This window comes from Schistocerca nitens, chromosome 2, assembly GCF_023898315.1.
Source record: "Schistocerca nitens isolate TAMUIC-IGC-003100 chromosome 2, iqSchNite1.1, whole genome shotgun sequence".
In the NCBI taxonomy this organism is placed as follows: Eukaryota; Metazoa; Arthropoda; class Insecta; order Orthoptera; family Acrididae; genus Schistocerca; species Schistocerca nitens.
In genome coordinates, this window is record NC_064615.1 from 201,256,829 (window position 1) to 201,278,968 (window position 22,140).

General features: G+C 37.4%; 1 protein-coding gene across 4 annotated transcripts in view; it reads right to left on the reverse strand.

Moving 5' to 3' along the window:
* Window positions 1-9,577: 9,577 nt before the first annotated feature.
* LOC126235897 (serine/arginine repetitive matrix protein 1-like) overlaps window positions 9,578-22,140 on the reverse strand; it is a 137,110-nt gene continuing 124,547 nt past the window's right edge. For 3 of the 4 annotated variants that reach the window (XM_049944838.1, XM_049944839.1, XM_049944837.1), the window contains exons 10-12: window positions 18,710-18,927; window positions 16,430-16,604; window positions 9,578-10,697 (exon numbers count right to left, since the gene is read on the reverse strand). In XM_049944838.1, the coding sequence (XP_049800795.1) occupies window positions 10,612-10,697; window positions 16,430-16,604; window positions 18,710-18,927 (479 nt within the window). In that variant the 3' untranslated portion in view covers window positions 9,578-10,611. Of the gene's footprint in view, window positions 11,260-16,429; window positions 16,605-18,709; window positions 18,928-22,140 lie in introns of all 4 variants that reach the window. The other variant, XM_049944840.1, reaches the window with a different exon arrangement.

Sequence of the window (22,140 nt, forward strand, 5' to 3'; positions counted from 1 at the left end):
CACAGCATGAGACATATCCTTATGATAGTACTAGACTATACTGGACAAAGCTTGGCTTCCGCTCCTCGCGAAACGAAATCCAATGAGATTCAGTCAAGCCCGGAAGAACACATGGTGTAATGTTTACATCAGGTTTATTCTTGTGATGAACAGAGTATATGGAGATGTGTTAACCATTACACCATGTAGCAGTATGTATAACACAGTTCCCAAGACTATCTTAGTAAACTGCCCAACCTAACACAAACTTCTGATATTTTTTGAATATCAGATGAGCACTGCTGAAAGTAGATTAATTTCTTATCTGTCTTCTAGTTTGTTTAATTCTTCATGTATTTCATTACCATATTACCTAGTTTATTTCTAATAACATTCATTTATTAAGTTTATAATTTCTTCAGAATGAAGAAACTTTAAAACTGTTGAACACATATCTCAACACAAGTTTTGAATTTCCTTTCCATTATAACTCATCTGATCCAAGATACTTACCTAATTCTTCAGGAATATTCCCTCCAAAAGAATCAATGACATACTTGTAGCGAGCAGTCAATGAAAATGAGACGGACAGGAGAAAAAGTAAAGAAGTAGGAGTTCGCCAAACCATTTACAGAACCAGAAGCATGGATGGAATGCAACAGGCCGGATTACAAGAGGAACACACTTGCTGACCCACAACATCGCAAAGCAGTATGGTACAATTTTAATTTTCAACTGAAATATTGCTCCATATTAAAACAGTAACACAACGAAAAAGTTGACACATTAAAGAAATCTTCAGTGAAAGTGTAATTTATAGTAGGGCTGTAAGGTACTGTTACTGTGAGTGAAAGTTTAACATCTGTATATACCTTGTTAGACACACAACTGATTTGCACTTAACTGTTTTAAATACGAGATATCATACACCCTTTTTAAAAAAAAGTCTGCGAGGTCCTTTTGCTTAGTAGATGACATACCTTGATTTTGCTGTGGTGTTCCACCATTTCCTAAGCCACATAGACATAGGGCTTTGTTCGGTTTATTGAAGGGCTTAATCAAATGCATTTTTAGCATTTCTGTGATACCCGAGCCATAGGTTCATTGTCGTAATCATCTTCCACGTTCTCATTGGTAGTTAGAGTTACAGTGTCAATAATACAGTCATCAGTTACTACCTTGCAGCTCAGATATCCTGGTGTTGATGGGCAGGATCCTTCCTGCCAACACCAGTTTTTCTGAACTGCACGGTGGGAGCTCTACCTGCAGTATATCCTACATTCTACATTCCGTGACCCTCGTGGCTTCAATCTTCATTAGTCATTGCACAGTCCTCTATTCCACCAAGGCACCCACAGACCTTTTACTTCTCTCCTTTCCAGCCGGCTACCCCCCCACCCTGCCCACCATCTAAACTCCCAACTGCAACTAGCTGCCCTACCCTCTCTCCATCTCATCCCTGTATGTTTCCACAAGCAGCATTTTACTCCTACTCAGCTATCCCTCCCAGCTCCAGCCGCCTCCTTACGCCCACCACCAGTTGCTTCTCCGATCGTGTGCTGCTGCTTGCGGTCTGGGTACAGCAGCCAGAGACCGGTAGTGTGTGTGCAAGTTTCGTCTCTCTCTCTCTCTCTCTCTCTGTGTTTGTGTGTGTGTGTGTGGGGGGGGGGGGGTTGCTTATGTTCTGACCATCTTTTTGTTGTGCCTTTCTCCGACCTCAGCTTCTCTGCTATATGGTGAGTAGCAACTATCCTTTCATAATATTGTTGTATTCCATCCTAGATTTTCCATCATATCGACAGTCGTATAATACATATGTAGCACAAATTTTTTATACATACCCACACTGCTGATTTTTCTGCCCCTAGTAATGTTATTAAACAACAGCTTTCATACTTGATGGGATTTTTAATTACAACACACAGCCTAAATTACATCCATTATCACAGCTACAAGAGCATTAGGTTACTGTGTGACTAGTGCAGTTACAGCACCACACAAAACCACACTCACCTAAATTGAAGGAAGAAGCAAGGAAGATTAACATCCTGTTGACAGTAAGCTCACTAGAGAGAAAGCACAAGTTTGGATTAGGCAAGACTGGGAAAGGAAATCACCCATGCCTTGCCTAATGCGATCTGAACTGTTGGACAGGGATCATAGTTTGCATGTGTACTGCATCTTCACACAAGCCTACTCCAGAGGGAAGAAAATCATTACAGAATGTTGCCTGTGCAGATATGATCTGTTTCATTAACACCTCCAGAAAACAATAGTAAATGAGATCTCTGCACAACCACAAAATATCTAAGGTGGTTACTCGTTCTCTTAAAAATCTTTCATAAAAAGTTGTTTCATTTAATACTAAGGTGCACAGTTGACTTTGTACGAGTCTTTAATGGTTTGAGAATGATGATCAGTGTATTTACTTGCATGTTCCATGGATCATAATTGTGACCTCACAATATGAAGAAAGAAAGTGTCAAGTTTTACAATTGTAACACACTACCTCAGTGATAGTTATTTTTTGCTGTACTGATTTCCCTCCATGAATTTGGGATGATCCTTATTCATATCCTGTTAAACATATCAGTCTAGGATCTAAGATGTACTAGTGGACATCATTATGCTGTGCAGCAATTTCACAGGCTGCTACCAGAAAGAGTTACACTCTTCAGCATCATCATGTATATATGCCACCTGGCCTCTCTGTGCCAGCTCCACAGTGTTGAAAAAGTCAGCTCTTGTTCAATATTGGCTGTTGTACCATAACAATGTTTTGTAACAGTATGGGTTTATCTGCACTGGCAAAGCTCGCAGAATTTCATTGTTTCCGATGGCACAGAATCATCTGACAAGATACCCTAGCATCTTCATTTCACCAAGTGTAACATTCCAGCATTTTCCCTACTACAGACCATCACTTTTACTAACTTTGCTCATGATTAAGTCAGGAACAAATATGGAAACAGTTCAGTTTCTTGATGATGAACAAAGTTGTGTGTTATAATTTATTCTAAATATATCTTTCATATAAATATTTTAGATAATACTTACTGTGTACCACTATCAAAAACCAGACTCCCAAAACATAAACTGAGCATGCCCCAGTAATTTCACAAAATATTTCCTAAATATAAACACAAAGATTTGTGTAGACCTTTCTCAAACATTCACATTTGCATGAAACTACAAAAGAGGTAGAGTGTACAAGAACTATCCTTAGCAGTCATTGATACACTCAAAGACTTCGTTGTGTCATTCTTGCAGCTTGCTGATGACATCTATCCATGCTACACATTAGCAGGCTTCAGAAACAAATATAAAAAAATATTTTTGGTCTAGCAGTGGAAGGATGTGTGTCCCTTACACAGGGCTCTGGATGTCTTCAAACACAGCTTTAGATTTCAGAATGGAATCGTACAGTTTGCCTTGCTGAGAAAATCTGTGCAAATTTTATTCTGTTGCTGATCTCAGAAAGATTTATCTATAATAGAAAATTATCAAATTTCTAGTCAAGTAGGTTTACTAATGGCAGGGGTATCAATAGCTACAAAGCACACAGTGCACATGGTATTTTCCTGAGAGAGAGAGAGAGAGAGAGAGAGAGAGAGAGAGAGAGAAATTGTGTGTAAACCAGCTGTTGAAGTAATTTTTTTTATACAAATATAGAGAGAGAAGTACAACAGACTGCATTTGTATATGCTGGCAACCAAGAAAGAGGCATTAAGTACACTCAACCAGGTCTTGTGTGTGTGTGTGTGTGTGTGTGTGTGTGTGTGTGTGTGTTTTCTACTTAAGAAAACCTTTTGGCTGAAAGCTTGTGTAGCAATTTTTCTGTTGTGCTCGTCTTCCATCTGGTATATATGAGGACTTTTGTGATGGATTAAATGTAGTTTTTATGTTCTACTGGACAAATGTCTTAACGTAAGCTATTATGGAAGTAATGCATTTCGATTGGTTCTCAATGACAAAACTGGTAAATACATAAGGAAAAAATCACTTTTTAACATTCAATAATGTAGTTTCACACCAGAAGTAGAAACAAGAACATAAATATGCTTCATTTCCAATGATAAGTGTTCACATTATTTCTTCAAGGACTTCTGAACAATCTCAATCACAGTACCTTGGGCAATATGGATAGCTGGCAATCTAAGTGTAGAATGTAAGTACTTCATCTTCTCTCAATTTTTTTTTTTTTTTCCAGACCAGAGTTTAGTAATTTTTTAATTTCTTTACCTCCTATTCTTGTTTAATCCTTTTCAGAGGTGACACTTTGGATCTATCCAGCTACTTCACTAAAGCATTATACATATTAGCCTTATGGCAAAAAGCAATTTGATTTTTTTAATACTGTAATTATGGATGTGAGGTAAAGGATGTTATGTTTTTATGGTAATAATTTGTAGAATTAAACAGTATTTTCCCAAAACACCTTTAGTCTCTCAAATTGTGTTGTTGAGCTGTGTATAAGGCAAAAATATGGTTGAATGCCACCAATTTCACTGTATGCACTTTGAAGAATCATCAGAAAAGTAGTCGAGATGACTGTTAAACACCACCATATAAACACCACAAATTGGGTGTTCAACTTAATGTTCACTAACAAAGAAAACAATCTTGTGGATACCTAAAATCCAACTACACATATATGTTAGGACATGAAATCCATCCTACCTCACAGAACAGAGGTTGAGGTGTATGTTACTGCTGTCACCTCTTAGGCAGTTACATTTCTTAGTCACATTTGCACACCTGTCATTTTAAGTATGAACTTGTGAAAAAAGGTTTACAACATAGATAAAAACTAATATTAACTGTCACAAACTACAGACTGACAATGTTAATAGACAGGAACTTTAATGTTATGGGCAGCTGTAACAGCGGAAGTTTAACCTACCTCACTACAGTCTGATTCACCGCACACTACAAATTGTTTCGTGATAAATTTACCATGTGTATCTAATAAGTATGAGATATAAATTACAGCAATAATGTCATGATGAGAAACCAGTGATACAGATTATCACATTGCAAAAGGGTTCAAATGGCTCTGAGCACTATGGGACTCAACTGCTGAGGTCATAAGTCCCCGAGAACTTAGAACTACTTAAACCTAACTAACCTAAGGACAACACACACATCCATGCCCGAGGCAGGATTCGAACCTGCGACCGTAGCGGTCGCACGGTTCCAGACTGTAGCGCCAGAACCGCTCGGCCACCAGCGGCCGGCTATCACATTGCAGAATGTTACTCTACACTGAAGGGAAAAAACTGCAACACCAAAAGATAATTAATGTAGAGTAATGACATTGGGAATATATTTGTCTAGGTAACATATTAATTCAATTAATAATGCAAGATCATAGGTTAATGAAATCACGAGATAAGCCAATATGTGAAATTCTGGTACATTAATAAATGCCATAACTGCCAGAATGTTGAAGGCAAGCATGAAAACATGCACGCATTGCTTTGTACAGGTGCTACATATCAGTCTGAAGGAGGGAGTTCCACGCCGCTAAACTTTGGTCAGTCAACCCAGGGAGAGATAATGCTAGTTGTGGAGGACACACTGATGATGCCCTGTATCTGCTCAACTAGCAACAGATCTGGTGGTTTAGCAGGCCAAGGCAATGTGTCAACACTATGTAGAGTATGTTGTATTATTACAGAAGTATATGAGTGAGCATTAATCCTTTTTGAAAAATACCTCCTGGAATGATGTTCGTGAATAACAGCAAACCAGGTTAAATCACCAGATGGACACAAAAATTTTGCCATCAGGTCGGGAGGGATAAGCACGAGAGTACCCCAGACAATAACTCCAGGTGTAGGCCCAGTGTGTCTAGCACACAAATAGATTGGTTGCAGGCCCTCTGGCACCGAGGCACAACCAGCTTTCATCAGGAACAACAACAGACCTCCACCCTGCCCTCCAATAAGCTCTAACTGAAGTCGCCAATGTCAGTGGAATGCAAGCTCTGGCTCAGAGCTGTCCTTGACGTAACCAATTTGTAACAGTTCACTGTGGCACTGTAGTGCAAATTGCTGCTGCAGATACAATACAATGCGCCACAGCCATATGTCGAATATGACGGTCTTCCCTCAAGGTAATGCTACGAGGCAGTCCGCAACCTGGTCTTCTCACGACCATACATTCTCATGACCACCATTGCCAGCACTCATGTGTAATGGCTATATTCCTGACAAGTATTTCTGCAACATCGCAGATGGAGCATCCAGCTTCTCATAGCCCTATCACATGACCTCATTCAATGTCTTAAAGTGATTCTTGACTAACATCAACTCCTAATATTCACAACCATCACAGTGTGTATTTATAGCAGGACTGATTTGCATCCCCATAGTGGCACTTATAGTGCCACTCTAATGCTATTGACACAAAATTTGAATCGACGTCATCCTCCAGACGTAGAAACACACCTACCAAATTTCATTTTTTTGTCTTGTCATGCAACTCCTCCTTGGTGTTGCAATTTCTTTTTCCATCAGTGTATAATAGATTGCTCATTAAAAAATGGATTACACCACCTGTTGCCTCTTACTTTATTAATGGAATGACGAAAGAATCATTCTAAAATATCAATAGCAAGATGAACAGTATTTTATTGTAGTCAGAACAGTGAGATTAGTAAAATAAAATTTTCATTACACAACAGATTATGCTCTAAACTACTTTCTACTGCACAGACAGTGTGACAAAGTAAATGTTACATGAAAATTACAAAATAAATCTACATTCCATTATATACCTTTTAACTCATGTTTTGCAGTCACTGCCTTCAGAACTGAAGTTACTAGATGTGGGTGCCAGCCTGACAATTAACAAATCCATACCAATAACTTTCCAGTAATCTTCTTTTTCTTGCAGCTTGTCAATGTAATGTTCGCATGCTTCCCAAACAGCAACAGAGATTTTGTCTGTTGCTCCATGGATAAGTTTTAGTGCCAGCTACTTTACACGTAGTATTTTTATCTGTAATATCTCTCTTCACCTGTGCTCACACCAGTTCTACTGCATTGTAATGGCAATAGAAATCGCCCCATGACCATGTTGCAGAGCCATTGAATCAATTTCGTATTTCTTACTGCTGCCTTTTGAAATCTGAATGAGCTCTAACAGATCTGTTCTTGTTTGCCTTCAGTATGTTGTATCTTATTACTTCAAAGTCATGAAAGTATATCACTTTTTCTTGTGTTGAGAATAACAGAGTGACAGCTTTTAATTTTCCATAACAATGACAGAGCCTGGATGCAACTAAGGCAACAGCTGATTCTGAAGCCTTTCTCGAAATTGTTTCTCCATTCATAATGGTAGTCACAGTTGGTTTCTAATTTTGATTGGAATACAAGTTTACTTTGAAGCACAAATCCAGTAGCAGCAGAACCGGTGCAACATATGATGCCCTCCTTTTCACACTGGAACTCTCAAGCTGCCTTGTCCCTCTGTTGTTTGCCAAATAAAATTTCTAGTGTGGTTTTTATTTACCCAAATCTCGTCCAAGTAATATACAGTTGATGTTGCTTCTCCTATGACTTCATTAATTTTTCTTAGAAATGTCATCCTAGCAGCAGTTATACCTCTTTGCTGCATTAAAGTCCCTGTCCATTATTAGATTTTACATATTTAAACCCGCTGTTCTTCAATATTCTTTGAACTGACCTGGCACTTCCTTCAATCCAGTAACTTCACGCATAACAGTGATCAATTTCACTACCTTGGAGAACTTTTCTGTTTCATAAAACCGAAAAATCTTCCAATGTAAAACACCTTGATCGAAGCCCTCGATTCCTGTTAACCGCTTTGGCACACTATGTTTCCTCATTGGAGACCGAAACTCCATTTCTCCAGTTGCCTGCTAGACAGCTTGGCATCCTGCACAATTCGTCTGACAGTTCATACACCATTATCACCAGAGGCTGCTGCAGTGTGTTCCTGCACCTTGATAATGTCGCAGACTGGCTTGCCTGACTGCCACGTGTTTGAAGAATAAGTATACTTAAAAATGAGGTCCCATGCTGGTTTGCGAAACAAACTAGTTGCGCAGCTGCCTAGTGCACATCCCCAGCCCAGAGGCCATAAACGCTGTCCCAGACTATAGTTGGCCTTAATACAAGATCTGTGTCTATCGCATAATGAAGCTGACAGTTTGGACTGCTTACAGGAGCACCATATGTCTGACAATCGCCAAACTATTCTATGTTTCAGATGTTCACAGTTACCACAAAACATACAAAGCTCCTTAAGGGATATGTTAACTGCATCAGATGACAAGTAGGCACACAGCCTCCATACAGATTCACTAATTTAGGTATCACATGCAATGACACCATTATTTTATATCCATGACGTTCAACTCGCGGCAGGTGGCAATGATAATCCAACCTTTCCCTATTTTTCTCCAAAATCCTTGATCCACAAACTTGTGTATTAAAACAATTTGTTTTTCACCTGACTTCTGTATTTTTAACAGCCAGAATGAATGGGGACTGGGGGATGACGATGACGACGACGACGACGACGACGACTACGACTACGACTACGACTACGACTACGACTACTACAACTACTACTACTACACCAATGCTCTAATACTGGAGATGAATACCACTTGGTCATTGTTGGTAGTTGAAAGGTTTTACCTCAGTCCACCAGTACTGCATTATAACCAGCAATTTTTAATACGACAAAATAAAATAAATTGATGGTCTATACAGTTTGATTCATTCATAGTATAGGACAAAATACTAATTCCTGCACCTCAACTGTATGGTGAAATGCAAATCTAAGCTTTCGGAAAATTTTCAAACAATATTTCCTTAATGAAGCTGACACCGATAATTGTACTTTTCAATTACATAACTAGTGTAATGTAGCTTTTGTGTTAAATTGTAGAAGACTTTAAGGTGGTGTTCACGAATTTATCAATACTGCAGAAACAGTGACTTCATAAATAAGATGCAGACAAGATGACTGCTAAGAGTCATCCCTTGATGAACACACCTACGATTTCACACCATTTCACGTACACTACCATTCAACATTTTTCAATGACGCTCACATTTCAGAGATGGTGGGAGGGTGGAAATTCCGAACTCCAATAGATGATAGCCCTCGAAGGAAACTAAAAAGTGAAGACATTCAAAGAAGCTAGTCATATACTATTCAGTATGGTTAAAGCTCCCAACAAATCAAACTAGACAAAACTAGACATTCTTGGATTTCCTACAAGTAGTATGTGAACAACCAGCTGATCATGCCATGTCATCAAAATGATATAGTAGAGTGTCCATATTTTTCCAGACATACAACCAAAACAAAAACAAATAAAAAAAGAAAAAGCCTTACATGTACTTCAGTTGGCCAACCCCCCCCCCCTCTCTCTCTCTCTCTCTCTCTCTCTCTCTCTGTGTCTGTGTGTGTGTGTGTGTGTGTGTGTGTGTGTGTGTGTGTGTGTGCGCGCCGGCAAGCGGGAGCAATGACAAAAGTGCCTGCAACCTCATTAGGCAAACCAATTTTGATGAATAAGAACACATCGTGTTACTTGAAAACATCAGACAAATTGGGCTCGAATTACAAACCGAATTTCTTTATTATTCAAGTGACTCTCTTACATATGAATTGACAATGGTATTTATACAAAATTAGTTCTTAACAACAAAAACGAAATTATATTCCTGCAATGGAATACTGAACACTAAAAACAATACCAGAATGCAGAAGTAACTGCTTAAAATAAATTTATAAGAGTCACTGAAATGTGAGAATAACAGGAACATAATACAAGTGATTGTTATATATACATATTTTCCAGCAGTTGGATAATCATATGGAAATGAAAGGATCATTACAGATACAATTACTGCACTACAACACCAAACTATTAAGCACAGTTAACAGTAAAATACATGTATTATATAAACACCTTTTTCTGATTTCCACAGAAAATATTTCACATTTAGCACAGATAATATTTGAACAGAAATATTTCCTTCTTACATTAAAGGAAAATTCTACTATACATCGAATAAAAATTGTACGGTAAGATAATAGCAGAACATTTAACACACACTCTCTCTCTCTCTCTCTCTCCCCCCCCCCCCCTTACACACACACACACACACACACACACACACACACACACACAGGTTTATACAAATAAACTACTAACTTGGTTTTACACAGAAAAATACATGTATTTTGTTTGCATAGGAATACATCAATATATGAAACATGATCACAGCAACATCCATACCTCAAAACCATCTTTTTCTGCCACTCGAAAGCACAAACACACAAGCAGTCTATGAAGGGGGTGGAACAACTTTCAGATAACATTTCCTTTTTAAATATACACTTAAACGTCATACACTGCTTACAGGAGCACCATATGTCTGACAATCGCCAAACTATTCTATGTTTCAGATGTTCACAGTTACCACAAAACATACAAAGCTCCTTAAGGGATATGTTAACTGCATCAGATGACAAGTAGGCACACAGCCTCCATACAGATTCACTAATTTAGGTATCACATGCAATGACACCATTATTTTATATCCATGACGTTCAACTCGCGGCAGGTGGCAAAGCTTTCTAATGTCATTTTCTTGAGCTGTTCTTGCCGTTGCCATTTTCGGCGTTGTCAAACAGATCGTGCTCCCAATGTGGTGAGCTCCGCTTAAATCCTGTAAGCAGAGCAAGGTGCCACACTTCAGCCCTCATTCAGACCAAGACTTTCTATATAAATGCATGCATTCACCCACACACACACACATGCATACTGAAACGTCATTTTAATTATTACCTTGTGCCTCTTGTATCTATCCAAATCCAGTGAGAAAGACACTATAGAAGAAACTGGAACTGTTGATGTAAATGCCAAACTGAAAAATCTGTGTACCTCGGCAAGAAGGACACTGCATTATGCCAGATAACTGTACCCACCAGGCTGGCATAAATACTCACAAACTGAGACATGGCCACAGAACAGCAACTATTGATGACTCTTCTCTTGTAAAATGATGAAGCTGTTATGTTCTCCTCTTTTTCAAATTGAAATCTGACCAACAAAGCACATTACTGGGTCAAATACTAAAATTTGGACTGTCCATATCGTAATACAAAAAAAAGCTATTTAATCATCTGACTTTGGAGTCTGCTCCTTAACAGACTTGCCACGACCCCCGATGGCCGGGCGAGCTCGGGGGACCGCGGGGGCCCGACATCAGTACATACTGTAAAAGCCTCCTGTAACAAGCGTTTAACAACTCAAATCAACTCAGACCACAAACATGAGGGCACAAGACATAATGTTTACTTTTCTTGTTGCCCACATAATAATATCTGAGTGTTTCCCTAACACAAAAGAAATAATCCTTCGCCTAAACTTCAAAACTTTGTCAGATAACTATCACCTTTTTTCAATTTCAGTTTACAATTATTATATGACTACATCTTCAGATGTTAGCGTCAGAATTCAATATTATTTAGGTTCACTTTTTTTTAAATATTGTTGTCTAATACACATCATCATCATCTTAAAGATCCCTATTCCTCCAGAACACTATTATTCACAGAATGTGGATCTTAACAACTCACTTTCTTATTTTATAGTATTTCATAATTAAATATTATATACAATAGAACCAGAGTTGTCTAGTATCAACTAAATATTATTCTGATAGAAGTTGGGGGTGCACGACTCTCATGAAGTGGGTAAATTAAGCTTTATGATGTTGCTGCACCAAACAAGTCAATAGTTTAGTCAACATTGAAGCAAGATGAAAAATCATTCTTCTTTCCAGCAGGGCATACATAAGCCATCTGTTTCTGTTTGTGCTGATTATGAGCAATAGGATACGTATCAAATGTATTTTTAAGACTTGTGTCTTAATACCATACTCAAAAATTTCTAAGACATTGTGCAACATTTGAAAATCTGCAGAATGATTCAAATAAATCTGAAACTGATTAATACTCTAGTTGATCATGAAAAACTAGACAGTACATAAAAGAACTGAAGAACAGTGCCATGAATTTCAAATGCAGCCTCTAACAGCCAGTCGTTTTTCAGCGATGACTCTGTTTTTGAAGTTTACAGTATGGCAATTTTTCTTCCACAAAGAGGGTAACTGACCCGGAGTAGTGCATAAATGAACAGCAATAAAGGCTCATTTCAAATGAAAGTTCCCACTTCAGGGTCAACTTCCATTAACTCAACTTCCATTAACAAAATTATGTCACCTCAAAGGGACATATCAACAAGAATGCTTACTGAAACGTGTATTTTGTAATTCTGCAGCAGTTTCAATTATTTCTGCAAGAATATGCAGTAGGATATGAGAGTACGATCAACAACTGTACAAGTCATATCACTATTATACCTTTCTGCAAACACAAAGTGGCACCCAGCCAATGAAATTACCTTAAATACAATCCTTCAATGGCTCCAACAGAGAGTGAACACAATTCATAATCACAGACTTTCGAGAATACAAGTGTACTGCACAACTGTGAACAAACATTCAAGTGAAGATCTGGTTCATTCAATAAACAGTATGGTATTCCAGCAGAGTACCTATGATTTCTGCAACAACACATAATGCTGATCCACCTTTTATGTTGGGCCTTATCACAATGCAACTCTATAAAGATAATTTGCTTGCAATTCAGTCACAAAAAAAATCTGTGAAACCAATCACAGGTCAATATTTTCCTCTAGCCACAGAAGCACTGTTGGTTACATTAAAACATATTCAAGATGAAAGATTATTTTGGCCCACAATAGAGCCAAATTATTCCTGGGGCGAAGCATGAAATCTCTTATAGCTTCATATTTTATACTGTTATATTTCTCCCAGAGTGCAAAAATTATTTACTTTTGAGATGAGCTGAAAAACTGCACTACTACAAACAAATAAATAAATACGGGATGTCACCTGTTATAATTTGTTAATTAGTCAACAACAAGCAGTTAGTTTGACTACAGGGTGACGTCAAGCCTAAGTTCTTCCTCACAACTTAGAGATGAAGACACCAAAAAAATGTTTCCGACACTGAACTGAGCCAAAATACTATACTTGCACAAGTAGTGGAGGATGTGACATTAAAACAGACACTTTTATTATTGTCACTTTTGTTTTAGTCAACTAATCACAATGAAATGATTACATACCATATTACAGAAGTCCTTACAAAGGTAACTTAAAATGAGCTAGAAGTGAGGAGGAAGAAGAACAAGACGACAAAGAAGAAGAAGATTTCGGGTTGAGAGATGAGAATTAACATATTATTGATAAAAGTAGTGACAGGCAAATGAAGATAATTTTGGGAATTTGTAATGAAATAAAGATGCCACAGCTAAGCAGTGCAAGGAAACTTCAAAACATGATGTGCACCGAAACTGCTTCAACGCATTTAATGACAAGTCTGCCAGTACATACGATCAGATAATAGTCAATCTTTCAAAGCAGCAAGAGTTAACATATGATTATCATGAAGTGGCCTTATAAAAGCGGCATTAATGGTAAGATGACCCAATTCAACTTCTAGTTCCTCTGTAAAAATATCATTACTCACTGTAAGACCTATTGTTTAAAAAAAATGATTTCCAAAGTATTCACTCCATTCATCATCATGTAACAAGCAGACTACCTAAGTACATATTAAGAGTTGTGTATCTGGTCTTATGACTCATGTCCTCATTTAAGCCCCACAACAGATTTAAAGTTGTACACAAACAAGTAACCTCTGTAGCTTAGGCTGTGGTGGCATTTTATTTGTTCAGCCATTACATATGCCTCATAGTGCAAAAGAACATTGCTTCTGTCATCTCTTACTCTCGGATAATTCTGTCATCATTCTCTTGTATTCTAACATAAACGGCAGATACTACTCCGGACTCATACATAATATAAATATTTCTGATTGCATAATTACAAAGTGCCACATATGAGTAAAAACTAAAAATAATGGTATTACATGTTTTACATTACATAAAATTTAAATCAATTACAGAAAGCTCAGCCGTCCACAGTCAATAAAAAAACTTCTATATTAGATATGCCAATAATGTATGGAAAAAGGGGGAAGACAGGCATGTCCTGTATTATGCTTTCTAGTGCTTGTGGAGAACTATAGGGCCACTGCACTTACTGTTTCATATCATAGTTCATGGTTATTAGCCACTAACTGAGAACAGGAGTAACAGTATGCCTATGAACAATCAAGTACTGCATAATTTAACAACTGCATTATATTAACAAAAGCAATACATTTAAAAAGCAAAATAATTTTTTATGATAACAGTGAAAAGCAGCATCACTGTACACACATATCTGCAAAGTCTAGTCTCTAATTCCAAAATGAAAGTAATGAATTGAGTGATGAATTTTCATATTTCATGTCATGCAAATTTATTGAGCAATGAGATGTGTTATTAATCTGCAAAACTTTTATTAGAAACAAGGTTTGCTGAAAGGTCTTCAAAACAATGATAAAAACAACAGTCCACTAAGTTGTCAGTTCTCATTTCAAAGTAACAAGCTTGAGGATAATGCTTCACGGTGTAGCAAAGACAGTTTTAATGTTCAATTTCAAAGTTTTGTTTATTCTGAGAAGAGCTATACGAAAATGAAAACTGTGTAGCTAGGTCTCTGAAAACAAGATTTCACCAATGTTTTAATAAGAATACCTTAATCTGACAGAGGAACAATAAAAGGCTGATTTCATACATTGGTGAAGGAATTTAGCACTGAAAGAGTGACTGTTTTGATAGTTGATGAAGATATTTCAAGAAAATAGTGACCCACCTGCCACTGTACTCTCTCCAGCAATGGTAGTTTACAGTGGACCAAGTTTTTAACAATATCGAAGCTGGAAAAACACAATGTGTTCTAGTAATTAGCAATTCAGTCTCAATGATATAAAATTATCTCCATGGAAGATTGGAGTCCTGATTGTGGGATGTTTGTCTTTCTCGACAAGGAAAATTGACAAGCTCAACTACAGCACAAATCACTTTTCATGTCCATTGTTTGTTCGTGTTTTTCAATGTAAGAGTATGAAAGATGACTGGCAAGCTGCAATGAAATACTGAAATTTTACAACACAAGTATGGAATTCACAACGTAAGAGAAAAGATGCATATTCAACTGATAACAGCCAATGCCTGGTTTTACCATGGCATGCAGTTGAAAATAATTCCAGAATGATTTACAAAACAAAATGTAATCCATTTTAATGGAATGTAACTAACTGAACATAATATTGCAAAAATCCTTAACAAAAGATAAAGTTTCTATGAGACAATTCACTATATAGAAGACATAGTTAGGAGACACAAAATAAGTACTGATTACTGTAGTTCAACTACTGAATTCTCAATTCTCCATCAGATCAGGTATGTAAAAAGGCACAGATGCACAAGAGAGGGAATGTGCATATTACAGCAGGTAGAAATGGAGTAGGGGGGTCACATACATTTTGTGTGTGTGTGTGTGTGTGTGTGTGTGTGTGTGTGTGTGTGTGTGTGTGGAGCGAGCGCGAGCGAGCGCAGGTAGTCTGAAAAGAAAAGCACGACAAAATTGAGATGCAGAATGTCATGTATTTTTATACCTCCTTTTTCGTGAATCATATTGTCGTGAAGTATTATGCTATTTTACAAACATTAGACACAAAAATGAAGATAAACTTGCCCACTAGAATTACTAGACAGGGAGCAGAGAGGAGAGACGGAATGTTGATTCATAAATGACAAGAAACAAAATGCGAGTTGCAGAGAGGATGGGGGAGCACAAACTAAGTCAATACATAAGGCAACACACCCAAAAAAAAATTATTGAAATATCAATTAATATATTCCTGCAACTTCTGTAATTTTCATGTAAATACATTAATAAATCACTCTATGGACAAGTCTTTTGTTTCAAACTTAACAGATGTTAAACACAGGGGTGGTCATAGAAGTATCCCATTGTAGAGACTTTCATAATGTTTCAGTCATAATACACAACAAATGTGAATTATCTAACAAAAAGCAGCATATTATAGGCCTACTTCAAACAAATTATGGAAAGAAAGCATACACATTTTCAATGAAATGTAAAACATGTTTCATGGAATTTAAAAAATAAAGGAAGGCATTTTTGTACTAAAGACTATCTACTGCCAATCAATTGTAATGGAAGTCTTCTGAATGACGCCTCCAAAGCATGTGGAAAAAATTTCATAAAAATTTATATACAGAAACCAAGTGTCAGTTCTTGCAGCTCATATAACAACAAAGCTTTCAAAATATGACTTACAGTCACAAATTAAAACCATAAACTTTTTTTAACGATGAAAGTGTGCACGCAAATATGATTTCCCTAAACAAGGGGTGGCAATCAGATATCAGTTGCAATAGGTTAAAACTTACGTGGTACATAAGATCCTCGTCGACCAGTAGCTCGTCCACCCATGAATCCACGCATCGGGCCTCTTGAAAATGGACGACCACGCATCATACCTCTGCCACGCATTGGCCCACCCCGCATATTTGGCATTCCACGGCCACGATGTGGAGGACGCATCATTTCATCACGATTATCGTGCTATAATGTTTAATACAAAACATTTATCAATAATGCTTTACGACACACCCACTATTACCATTTTCTTAAATTAGTAATAGTAATTGTAAATTAAAACAAAGATTTGCAGACAATATTCAAATTGGAAGAGGAAATGCTTACACACGTAGTAAACTGAAGTTATTTGGGAGGAAAGAAATATTATTACAAATTTTTTAATGACAAAAAAATGAACAATAAGGTATTAGTACATTTTTGATGCAAAATGGGAGGCACATCAAAAATTTAAGCTAATTCTGATTTACTTCTTGCATTTTGGATTTGTTTGTTTGCACGTGTGTGTGTGGGGGGGGGGGGGGGGAAGGGGCTGTTGTGCCCAGTTGGTTCTCTTCTGACAGCTGGTTAATTATATACACGCTTCCTGTTCCTGTCACTCAAAATTTGTTCATGCTACACAAAGCATGTTAATTGTTTCCTGAGGAAACACTGTGTCTTTCACACTGACATTTGGCTGCATTTTATTTCAACCTTGACACAGTGCAGTAACAAAACTGACTATTTTAAATAAGCTGAACACTACACATCATCACAGAATTACACAAAGTAAATAAAAATAGGTGTGACAGGATTAAGGGTCATGAAGCATACATAAGATGACAGGGTAAAGGTGACAACAACTCATAAAATTAAAATCTCGCAACACAGTTCCTCGTCAGTAATATTAAATGGTTTTATATTTTGGGCAATTACCGGATGAATAATGCAATGTTCCATGGTTTTATATTTTGGGCAATTACCGGATGAATAATGCAATGTTCCTTATCTCCTACATTATTTACAGATAACTGAATAAAACCTTGTGAGGTCACAAGCAGTTAACATGCAGTATACATGGACACACGTTTTATCCATAACTGCAGATATCTGTAACAGCTTCAGTTTCTCGTGGAAAACAATTACATGGTGTGCACAGAATAATTAATGTCACTGACCAATACATTCTCATAAGATCATTTATAACACTAGTTAATATTAAACAATGGGAAATCCAGGCTGAATAATGACAATATTATGGATAGGAGAGACTGTTACTCACCAGATAAAGGAGATGCCGAGTAGCAGACAGGTACAACAAAAAGTCCTTTATACATCTGAGCTTTCGGCCACAAGACCTTTTTCTAAAGTAGAAAACACACACACACACACACACACACACACACACACTCTCTCTCTCTCTCTCTCTCTCTCTCTCTCTCTCTCTCTTTCTTTCATTCACACACACACACACAAACACACACACACAAAGCAGAATACATACACATACACAAATGACCACTGTCTCTGTCCACTAAGATCAGAACCAGCAATTGACATCAGTGCCCTGAGATAGTGGTCATGGGTGTGTGTATACTGCTTGTGTGAAATGTGTGTATTTTCTACTTTAGAAAAGGCCTTGAGACCAAAAACTCAAAACATTTACCAGTCCTTTTGTTGTGCCCGTTTCACAACTCAGTGTTTCCTCTTTATGGTGAGTAGCCATCTATTCTTTCTATAATCTTGTCACTAGTTCAAATTACATTCATAAAGAAAAATGAATGAACTCCATTCTGTCAATATTCTCAAGAACAGAAGTTACAGCATTCTGGAAAACCTAGTAAGAAATATAAAATACTAGATGAACTTCCAAGGGCATACAGGGAAAACAAAGAACTAAAATCGCTACTAAAAAATTAGGAACTTCAAAACGTATGAAACATGGAGTGATTCTAAGAGATATCAAAAGTAACTTACTGCAAGCCTGGAATAGAAATAATGTTGATAAATAAATGGAAATTTAATTATTTATTTTGTTTTCCATACTTGCAAGAGTGAAATGTGTGTGGCAGTTACAAAATAGTATCAGTAGTGTCAAGTAAAATGGAAAAACCACTACAAAAACTAATGAGAACAAGATTCATATGCAGGTTTACTCATATGAAAACATTTTCAAACCACAGCAACTTCATTTTGCTTTGGAGTTTATAATAATGACATACACCATTACAATCACATAATTTTACATTTACCAATTTGGAAGCTCTTCAAATAGCATGGTAATCAGTGAAACAATACCAGAAAATACTCACTTCAAAGTAAGAGCGACCTTTAGGAACATACTCTGGATCAATTTCCCATGGCTTCATAGGGTGAAAGCGTTCTGGTGGTGGGGGATGTTCAGCATGAAAACGCTCCGGTGGAGGTAAATGGTGCTCATGGCGACTTCCATGAGGTGGTGGAGGCAATGGACTGGGGCTTCGGCGCATCTCTCCACGTCTACCACGATCATAATCTTCAATCATTGTTCCTGCTCAAAGCAATCCACATTCATTACTTGGGCACAATAAACGGACAGCATAATAAGAAGTGGTAAGAGCAATAACATAACAAGAGCAATTTTCTCTTGTCCGGCGAAAAAACTATAGCCTTTGTGAAGTAACACATACTGTCAACCTCGAAATTAAAGTTCCCTCACTATCTGCAACATCTTTTTCCAGAGCCTTTCAAATTTTCTATGTTCACAACGTTACTTCACCCCTGCTTTTGCTTTATCATAATTATACGTTTGTGCCATTTATGCTTAAAGAAACAACATTCAAGGAGAAAAAGAAACAAAAAAATGGTATATACCAAGGCTAGTGAAACTTTGCACTTGACATATGCGTTTCAGGTTGGCAGCACAACAGTTTGAAAAGTGAAGAATAAGAAGCGCGAGGCACCAGGCTTGCGACACAAACCAATCCCAGTGCAGTAATCACTTTCAGTCGTGATGTAAAAGCTCCCGCATTGCCAGCTTCGTTTTGTGTGTATGTAAACAACGCGCATTGTGGTTGGTTTCTACTGTGTGCTTGCGTTCTTCTGTGCTTCAGAAAATTCTGATACATGAAAAATATCATGGAAAAGAGCTAATTGGAAAAGAGCTCATTTGCCTGGTAACAATCTGTTACATCAAGGTGTGCCACTAAACACCTAGACACTGGAGTTATTACGTAGAGATCTTGAGTTTTGTGAGCAGGAGAAAGAATACATAAGTATTCATGGAGAGTCCTCAGTTCCTGCTAATAAAGTAGTGGCTGCTAATAAAGTAGTGGAACACACATCAAAAACTCTCAGACTTACTGCAAGAACAGTAATAAGTAAGGGAGTGTTACTGCTAAAGTTGAGAGTTGTAGACCTGAGCTATAATGATTCCGAGGCGTCTGGATGAGATAATTTATTTTTAGCGACTCCTGGAAACAGCAGCCTCACCCCATCACCAACAGATTCTTTCCAGAGTGACACTATTCGGAGGTATATTTAAGCTTACTACAGCAGGAAAGAGTTTCCTACCATGGCAATGTTGCTAGTGCCTTTAAAATAGGTGAACTTTTCAGGGACAGGAAAAATTCACTGAAAATTGTGCCCAGAAGTATGAGTTTCCATTACAAAGCAGTAGATCGATGGCAATTTCTCTTAGAAATGGCGCATATTGTAATGGCTCCATCCATATTCATGAACAAAATTGTGGACAAGGACATTCATTCCATAATATGGCTAGACGAATTGGTGGTTAATGCCATGGAAGCTGTCAGTAAATGCTTGATGGATGACACTCCAAACAGTATCTGCCAATAGCCAACAGGAAGAGGAGCAAGATTAATTGTGGTCCACGGAGGTTCTTCCAGTGGTTTAGTTCCTGATGCACTTCTTGTTTTTCGGTAAAAAAAAAAAAAAAAAAACCATATGATTACCATGAAAATATGGAACACACACGGTTTCTTAAGCGGTTCAGAAACCTATTAAGATAGTTTTCTGCCCTACAACAATTGCGCTGGGCAATGCTCCATATCATTCAGTGATACTGAACAAAGCTCCGACAACAAACGACTGCAAAGAGGTTATGGTGCAATGGTTACAGGCACAAAATATTGCTGCAGATATGAGAATGACGAAGCTTTTGTTATATCACTTGTTAAAGAAAATAAGCCTATGATGCTTACTTATGTAGTAGGCAAAATTGCCAAGGAGAAGCATCATACTGTAATATGGCTGTCACCATACCACAGCAATTTGAAACAAATAAGAGTTAGTATGGAGTGATGTGGAGACATATATAAGGAACAATAATAGGCCCTTTACAATAACAGAGGTGGCTGTTGCGTGAAGCTCTTGTGACTGTCGATGCAGCCTCTTGGAGAAAAAAGGTTGAGCACATTGAAAAACTTACTCAAGCAACACAGGCAATGGAAGGTATCATTAGTGACCATGTACAGCTAATGATCTGTCTTGATGATGACAATGATGAAGATGGTTTTGGTGTCAATTCCAACAACAGTGACGATTGGGGGAGCTGGATGGAATTGCGCCACTGTCACCGTAAATTGGTGAGTGAAAAGCTATGAATATTGGTTATTTATTGCATCACTGTCATAATAAAATCTAGAGCGAGAAGTTACTACGTCTGTTACTCTTTATTTTGTAAACTATGTATCAAACTGTTTTCAAGATAATTGGTCATCAAATGCTTATTTCCTGTATTTCTTTGCTCCGTTATCAAAAGCGAGTACTTTGTTATACTTATATCTACAGTATTACATTGTTGTTTATTTGCTGTCACTGTGGTAGCAACTCAAAGAGGAATTGTTATTGCTCAGTAGCTTACGTTTATGGGGAGGAACAGAAATCTGTATCGTCTGCTGTGTGTATAGAGGCTGCTGCTGCAACATCACTATTGCAGTATAGTTCATCTAACTTGACATGATGCGAACTGACAAGTGCAATGTTTTACCGGCAAAAGTATCATTGACATAAAATGACTGTAGCGAAGTTTTGGCTTTCAACCAGTGTTTACAAACATTACATGGTTAACGTTCTTGGGGTAGAAGTCGTTAAAAACACGAAGTATGCATGCTGCTAGGTCTTTGTTTCCTAACACTGTCAATAACACTATTTTTTATGTAGTATTGTTCTGGGTTAGGATGAAACTTCAGTGTTAGTCTAAATAAACAAAGTTGGCACTGATAAACAGGAGGTACAGTATCCTTCTGCACAATACATGAACTAGATTTAAATTGTAGCGAACGGAGCACCTTTTGCAAAAAATGTATGGACCACATGTATGGAAAGTGCAATAAGCAATTTGCAGGCAGATGTTATCAAGCAGTGTACGTCGTACAGTTTTGAAAGAATTATCAAAATTGTATGGAAGTTAAGATTGTGTTAACTAATCCTGATACTCATTTCACTCACAGCTATTTAATTGGTGCTATTGGGTCACATCCTAGCCACCACTTCAGAAATCGCTATAGACCCATAGCGATTTCTGAAGTGGTTGATAATTCTTTCAGAATACATCTATCTTTTTGAAGCATTGGTTATACTGGGATCTGACGTAAAGCTAAATTTTAACTCCATATCTGGCTCTATACTGTGTATACAGATTCATTATGCTGCAGCATATCTGCATACAGGTAATAAGGTAATATCATGAACGTTTATGAAACATAATTTCCTCATTAGAGCAACAATCTTATGTAATTAA